Source organism: Octopus bimaculoides, chromosome 4 (assembly GCF_001194135.2).
Source record: "Octopus bimaculoides isolate UCB-OBI-ISO-001 chromosome 4, ASM119413v2, whole genome shotgun sequence".
Classification (NCBI taxonomy): Eukaryota; Metazoa; Mollusca; class Cephalopoda; order Octopoda; family Octopodidae; genus Octopus; species Octopus bimaculoides.
The window spans coordinates 12,187,081-12,195,486 of NC_068984.1; the positions used below are offsets into that span (position 1 = coordinate 12,187,081).

The 8,406-nt window shown below is 40.7% G+C and overlaps 1 protein-coding gene across 4 annotated transcripts in view; it reads right to left on the minus strand.

Moving 5' to 3' along the window:
- The window catches only part of LOC106883543 (inhibitor of nuclear factor kappa-B kinase subunit epsilon), an 84,792-nt gene that overhangs the window by 23,327 nt on the left and 53,059 nt on the right, over positions 1–8,406 (minus strand). For all 4 annotated transcript variants that reach the window (XM_014934584.2, XM_014934607.2, XM_014934599.2 and 1 more), the window contains exons 14-16: positions 7,427–7,549; positions 5,906–6,007; positions 4,159–4,258 (exon numbers count right to left, since the gene is read on the minus strand). In XM_014934584.2, the coding sequence (XP_014790070.1) occupies positions 4,159–4,258; positions 5,906–6,007; positions 7,427–7,549 (325 nt within the window). The remainder of the gene's footprint in view (positions 1–4,158; positions 4,259–5,905; positions 6,008–7,426; positions 7,550–8,406) is intronic.

Genomic DNA, 8,406 nt, shown 5'->3' on the forward strand with positions numbered 1-8,406 from the left:
CTTGCGAGCTTACGTATGTCCTCAGCAGTTACAGCCCATGTTTCACTGCCATGTAACATGGCTGTTCGTACGCATGCGTCATACAGTCTGCCTTTTACTCTGAGTGAGAGTCCCTTTGTCGCCAGCAGGGGTAAGAGCTCTCTAAACTTTGCCCAGGCTATTCTTATTCTAGCAGCTACACTTTCAGCGCACCCACCCCCACTACTAACTTGGTTGCCCAGATAGCGGAAGCTATCGACTACCTCTAGTTTTATATATATATATATATATATATATATATCTCATCATCGGAGATATGCTGTGCTTGAGAAGACCTGGCAAGCCAAGTGAGATTGTGGCCGCAGCCGATGCCAGTGTCGTATAACTGGCCCATTTAAAAGCACCCATCAATCGTCAGGCAATATGCCGTGCTTGTGAAGACCCGTTATGAAATGGTAGACATGGCCGATTCCAGTGCCACCTGACTGGTACCCATGCCAGTGGCATGTAAAAAGCACCATTCGAGTGTGACCGATGCCAGTACCCCCTGACTGGTACCTGTGCTGGTAGCATGTAATAAGCATCATTTGAGGGTGGTTGATGCCAGTACTGCCTGACCAGCTCCCATGCCAGTGGCATGTAAAAAGCACCATTCAAGTGGGGTTGATGCCAGTGCTGCCTGACTGGCTCCCATGCTGGTGGCATGTAAAAAGCACCCACTACGCTCTTGGAGTGGTTGGTGTTAGGAAGGGCATCCAGCTGTAGAAACCTTGCCAAATCAGATTGGAGCTTGTTGCAGCTTCCCAGCTTGCCAGTCCTCAGTCAAACCGTCCAACCCATGCTAGCATGGAAAGTGAACATTAAACGACGATGATGATGTTGATTATCATCATCATCATTTAATGTCCATTTTCTATGCAAGTACCTGCAAGCAAAGCATTTCTGCTGGCATGGCAATGGTTGCCAGCCTGCTGCCTTAAGAACTACTAATATTAGTATACTGTAGGACTTTTCAGAATCATAATAATATTGAGAATTTTGGACATGAAGGCTCTTAAATGATGAATGGAACTCCCTATCCGCCTCAAAAAAAAAGGCTAGTGATTTGATCTGAGACTGTGTGTTGAAACTAAAGCAGTTATAGTGTTAAAGATTCATTCTAGCAATTCATAAATGTTGTGTCAGTGATCAGGTCACAGACAGTGTGATGAAAACTTTGACAACCAAATAAGAAGTAATTAAGTAAAGTTTACACATGTGTCTGTGCATGTATGTGTTTGTGCATGTATGTGTTTGTGCATGTATGTGTTTGTGTGTATCCTTAAATTGACATCATGTAATGATTGTAAATGAGTAAGAGATGTTTCCAGTGTATTTAAACCCTTTAGCATTTAAAGTAACCATATCAGGCCCAAATATTCTACCTGTTTTATGTTCAAACTGACGATATCCAGCTTCTTACACTTACCCTACAATGTCATTCTTAAAACAAGCAATCACATCATTGAAATCTCAAAGCAACAAGATAATGCACCATTAATTCAAGACTATGTGAATAAATAAGCATTACATTAGAGAGATAAATCTGAATGCTGAAGGGTTAATGCATATAAAATTTCAGTTTCTTGTCAGTTTTCCCACCCCCCACAGCACAGCCATTCGCACACATACAGCAGACTACTTCAGTGATACAACCACACCTTTGTGTCTAGCACTACTTTTAGTTAACATTTAGGTTTCTGGACTAAAGCTAATTATTTCAAGAAGCAAACTTTAATCTATGAACTTTCAACTATTTCTGAAATTAGGTTATCAGTATACAAACATTTCCAAGGACACACAGTTCTGAATTCTTTTGTGGCTGAACTAGTATGACTACGAAGAGAAGCGGGTGCTGAACAGAACTCTGGTGCATACCCACAAGATTATCCACCATCCTTCCAACAACAACCTTGGGCACCTTTTTTAATTCCATATGTCTAACACCTGTGAACATACAGTTCTATATTTAAGAGATGAGGAATTATGTACAGTATTTACATTTGACGGATATTTGTCCTCATCTTGTTTGTTGTTAACACAACGTTTCAGCTGATATACCCTCCAGCCTTCTTCAGGTGTCTTGGGGAAATTTCGAACCTGGGTTCTCATTCCTAAGGTATTTTTCAATGTTGTTATTATTATTATTATAATAATTATTATTTAGGTCACTGCCTGGAATCGAACTCGGTTAGTAGCCCATGCTCTTAACCACTACCCACAGGCATATGGCGTAGTGGTTAAGAGCGAGGGCTACTAACCCCAAGATTCCAAGTTCAATTCCGGGCAGTGACCTGAACGCCGACGGCGGCGGCGGCGACGACGACGACGACGACGACGACAGCAACAGCAACAACAACAACAACAAATACCTTAGGAATGAGAACCCAGGTTCGAAATTTCCCCAAGACACCTGAAGAAGGCTGGAGGGTATATCAGCTGAAACGTTGCGTTAACAACAAACAAGATGAGGACAAATATCTGTCAAATGTAAATAATGTACCTGTGGACATGCTTACAAAATCAGAAAAGAACATAGCACCCATGACTTTCCAAAACATCTTTTCATGCTCAGAACTGCTGAAGCATGGAATAAACTACCTGCATCAGTTGTTAGCTGTCAAGACACTACATCCTTCAAAACTTCCATGTTTCCTGAAATTCACCAACAGTATACCTGATGCCCTCCACCTTTTCTTTTTCACTGTTCACTTCCTGTGCATTATTCTACATACTGTTCATGCACTTTTGGCTACTTTTTCTGAGGAGTTCCAGTGTACCTGAGCACTGTATACAACTAGTTCACTGTTATTATTTCTCACTTAATTCACTTCTAATTCTAAGCCTATTTTTAGCAATCACAGACGTAGCTGTGCGGTAGAGCAGTCAACTTCCTAGCCACATGGTTTGGAGTTCAGTCCCACTGCATGGCACCTTGAGCAAGTATCTTCTACTATAGCCCCAGGCTGACCACAGCCATGTGAGTGAATTTGGTAGATGGAAACTGAAAGAAGCCCGTGATGTGTGTGTGTATGTGCATGTGTGGGTATGGGTATATGTATGTGCGCTTCTTTGCCTTGATCTAGTGTTGGCCAAGGACAGATGTTGAAAGACACCCTGCCAAAGGCGGTGTGCAGTGGGACTGAACCCAGAACCATATGGTTACAAAGTGAGCTTTTTAACCACGAGGCTAAGCCTCTGCCGATTTATGGATTATGTTATGCAATTCTATAATTTTGATATTTTATACAGAAAGCTGTTACACATTGTTAGAAAGTGAAGAACTGTGTAAACAAGAAGAAGCAGACAAAATCATCATCATCATCATCATTTAACGTCCGCTTTCCATGCTAGCATGGGTTGGACGATTTGACTGAGGACTGGTGAAACCGGATGGCAACACCAGGCTCCAGTCTGATTTGGCAGAGTTTCTACAGCTGGATGCCCTTCCTAACGCCAACCACTCCGAGAGTGTAGTGGGTGCTTTTACGTGTCACCCGCACGAAGGCCAGTCAGGCGGTACTGGCAAATAAATTCAGCTGTGGATGCTTCACATAAATAATAATATTCAAGACAGACAAGTAACAAGTCTAATCTAATTTAGCAGATGATACATCACCTCGTTTAATTTTTAACTGGTTTCTGTAAGAGAAAAGGAAAGCAAACCTAACAGACATGAACTGAAATATTACAAATCCATGAAGATTAGATACATCACTATGATTGCTGACATTGTAGATTTAGCTTTCTCTGCAGCTATGTGGTTTCAGGTTCAATCCTACTGTGCAACATCTTGGGCATTTGTCTTCTGTCAAAGCCCCGGATCGATCAATGTCTTGTGACTGAATTTGGTAGACGGAAACTGTGTGGAAGCCTGTTTTGTGTGAGTGCATATGTGGACTGGTGAACCGGATGGCTGCACCAGCCTCCAATCTGATCTGGTAGAGTTTCTACAACTGTATGCCCTACCTAACGCCAACCACTCCGAGAGTGTAGTGGGTGCTTTTACGTGCCACGAGCACAAGGGCCAGTCAGGCGGTACTGGCAACGGCCATGCTCAAAATGGTGTTTTTTACGTGCCACCTACACAGGATTAATTTTTCAGGCATAGTGTATGGATTAATTGAGAAATATACTTACAGGATTTGTTAAGCAGCTGTTTAATTCCTGGATATTTTCAGTAAGGTTTTTGATCTCTTCATACATCTCACCTAGCTGTCGGTCAGTTTCCAGATAGTCTCTGATTAGAAAATAAAACATACTTTCGAAATTTGTCATAAAAGAAAGATAATGCCACACTTTGGTTTATCAGGGTATCAGTATGGAAAGGATAAGAAGAAACCAGTGAGAATGTGTGTGTGTGTGTGAGAGAGAGAGAGGGGGGGAGAGGGAGAGAGAGGGGAGAGGGAGAGAGAGAGAGAGAGAGAGAGAGAGAGAGAGAGAGAGAGAGAGAGAGAGAGAGAGAGAGAGAGAGAATCAGAAAGGAAAACTATGAGATTAGAGGAAAATAGAGGAAGGGGAAAATGAGAAATAAAAATTAAATAAAACCATGATAAAAACACCACAGCCTACAAGAACTGTTCAACAATTGACTTTAAAAGCTAGAGTTGGCCAACTCCAACACACCTTTCTGCCACTTGTTGCAGTGCCTTGTTATCTCCTTTGTAAAGTCCAATATTCTGGTATCAGAGCTCAGTATTTCTCACCTTCCGATTCTGCATCCTCCATCCATATGGATCACCTTGCAGTTCCTTACCAACCTCTCATCCTTCATATGCATCACAGGATCATACCAGTGCAGTATTCCTTCTTGTATACTAATCAGATTCCTCTTAAATTCAAACTGTATCTATCTAATTTGACTTTGTCGTCTTGAATAAACTTTGCTATAGCTCTCTCTCCACCCAAGAATGATACTTAATTTCAACTGACGGAATAAGTAGAGTAACGTCCCTTGACGCCTAAAATATCTCTGACAGGATTTTCAAATGATGACATTTCATCAACATGTAGATTAGAAGCTTAAAACCTCAAGGAACTAATAATATAAAATACTTCTGTATTGAACAGGTAAGAATACTGAAATCAATGTCACATGCTTTATACTACAATTCACATAAAACTCCATTCTCAGTGATTGTGGTTTTAGTCTCACTGCAATAAAAAAAAATTGTGTGATTTAACTCACTCATCATATGCAGATCTGTTCTTACAACTGCTTTCTATTGGCTACAAGAAAATAAAATATGTGCACTATGACATGAAATCTGAAGAATTCCAGAAAGTTCAACATTATAAAAAATGAGTGAACTTGGTTCCTTTGCTTCAAGTGTACATGCATAGAGTGGAGGCGCAACGGCCCAGTGGTTAGGGCAGCGGACTCGCAGTCATAGGATCACGGTTTCTATTCCCAGACCGGGCGTTGTGAGTGTTTATTAAGTGAAAACACCTAAAAAGCTCCATGAGGCTCCAGCAGGGGATGGTGGCGACCCCTGCTGAACTCTTTCACCACAACTTTCTCTCACTCTTACTTCCTGTTCTGTTGTGCCTGTATTTCAAAGGGACAGCCTTGTCACACTGTGTCACGCTGAATATCTCCCGAGAACTACGTAAAGGGTACATGTGTCTGTGGAGTGCTCAGCCACTTGCACGTTAATTTCATGAGCAGGCTGTTCCGTTGATCGGATCAACTGGTACCCTCGACGTCGTAAGCGACGGAGTGCCAACAACAACAACAACAACAACAATATGCATAGAACTAAATATACTTGGTTCCTTGTGATAAGGGGTAAGAAAAACCCATTAGGGGTAAGAAGTTGAATTAAAAAAGCAACAACATTACGTAAAGTTTTAAAAAACATAATGTGATAATTTGGAATGTACTTACTTGTGATATTCATTGAATAATTTAAATATTTTCTCATTAATAAGGAAACAGTGCTTTGTCGTGTGACTAATAATGTCTTGTACACATTTGGATAACCGTTTTCTAAATAGAGAGAAAGGAGAAAAAAAGGTAGTGACAATTGTATTGTGTGTTATATATAATTTACAGGTTATGGTTGATCAGCAGAATAATGTTAATGCATCTTCTATATTCTGAATGCCTTGCTTCTCTGGGCATCGACACATTAAAGCTCCGACATCTGGCAACTGACTTGGCAGACCGTCCAACCCATGCCAACATGAGCAACAGACGTTAAATGATAATGATGACGATGACAAGGGTATGAGTACAATGTTGACCAGGGAACCATTGGATCCTATCAAACCATCCAACCCATGCCAGTATGGCACAAAGACATTAAATGATGATGATAATATACATATATACATTGATACATACACACACACACATATATATATATATTGAACACACATACACGAAGTGTGTGTGTTTGATATTGTTTATATCCCTCGCATTGCTTCTAATTTATTTTCAAATACATACATGTGTGTATATATATATATATATATATATATATATATATATATATATATATATATATATATATATATATATATATGTATATATATATCATCATCGTTTTCCATGCTGGCATGGGTTGGACAGTTCGACTGGGGTCTGGGAAGCCAGGAGGCTGCACCAGGCTCCAGCCTGATCTGGCAGTGTTTCTACAGCTGGATGCCCTTCCTAACGCCAACCACTCCGAGAGTGTAGTGGGTGCTTTTTTACGTGCCACTGGCACAGGGGCCAGAGGGGGCATCAACCATGATCGGATGTTGCATTTTACGTGCCACCAGCAGGGAAGCTAGTCAAGGCAGCACTGGCATCAGCCATGTTCAGATGGTACTTTTTACGTGCCACCAGCATGGGGATCACAACTAAAATTTCCATTTGATTGTGATTTGATTTGATCTTGATGTACTTGACCCAATAGGTCTCCTCAAACACAGCATGTCGACCGACGATCCAAGATCAAAATCAAAAGCAAATGAAGATCAAAATCAAAATGGAAATTGTAGTTGTGGCCGATCCCAGTGCCGCCTGACTGGCACCCGTGCTGGTGGCACGTAATAAGCACCTTTCAAGCATGGGTTGATGCTAGGACCGCCTGACTGGCTCCCCGTGTTGGTGACAGATAAAAAGCACCATCTGAACATGGTCGATGCCAGTGCTACCTGACTGGCTCCCGTGCTGGTGGCACATAAAAAGCACTCACTACACTCTCGGAATGACTGGCGTTAGGAAGAGCATCCAGCTGTAGAAACCTTGCCAGATCAGATTGGAGCCTGGAGCAGCCTACTGACTTGCCAGCCCCCAGTCAAATTGTTCAACCTATGCCATCATGGAAAACGGACGTTAAACAATGATGACGATGATGATGAGCATACATACATGCATACACACAAAAGAAGACACTGTTACAAAGGAAATCTGACTTACTTCTGTATGTCATTGAACTGTGATTTTGAATACGAAGAAGCATAACCACCTCGCTGTTTGGATGCGATTAAAGAACTCATCACTTCTTTGGCAATATCCATCAAATCTGATAAAATATTACAACTGTAAAAAAGAAAATAGAAGAAAATGATTAAATAAAAATAGATAAAAACTTCAGTTATAGGAAATTACAAAATTAGTGGACAATTTACCGAAATATAATACACATTACAGAATACAGTATATAACTCTAAGAAGTTCACTGTTCCAGTGTTAATTATAAGACTAATATTAATGATATGATTGAGGCTTATCATATAACCCAGAAAAGCTACTATTTTTGTTATTTAACCATTTTGCTACCAACTGGATTGAGATTGCCCTTGGTCCATTGATACAAGCTGTTTTTTTAAAGTAATCTTAAAATAAAATCTTCCAAAAAAAGGTCAGTATATATAACAATTCAAAGGTTCCAGTTTTTCAACAAAGTAACTGAAATTTTACATGAGGAGACATCTTTTTAAGAAGCTATTGAGCTTTGTGACTTTTTCTGACACTCAGGATGGTTGAATACTACTGCTAGTATTAGATAATGTAGTCTGTTTACTCTTTCACTTGTTTCAGTCATTTGACTGCGGCCATGCTGGAGCACCGCCTTTAGTCGAGCAAATCGACCCCAGGACATATTCTTTGGAAGCCTAGTACTTATTCTATCGTTTCTTTTTGCCGAACCGCTAAGTTACAGGGACATAAACACACCAGCATCGGTTGTCAAGTGATGGTGGGGGGGACAAACACAGACATACAAACACACACACACACACACATATATATATATATATATATATATATATAACACTGAATTCCGGGTAGAGGTAGGGGTCCACCAAGGTTCCGTCCTCAGCCCCATCTTATTTATCATAGTCCTCCAGGCAATCACAGAGGAGTTCAAGACAGGTTGCCCCTGGGAGCTCCTCTAT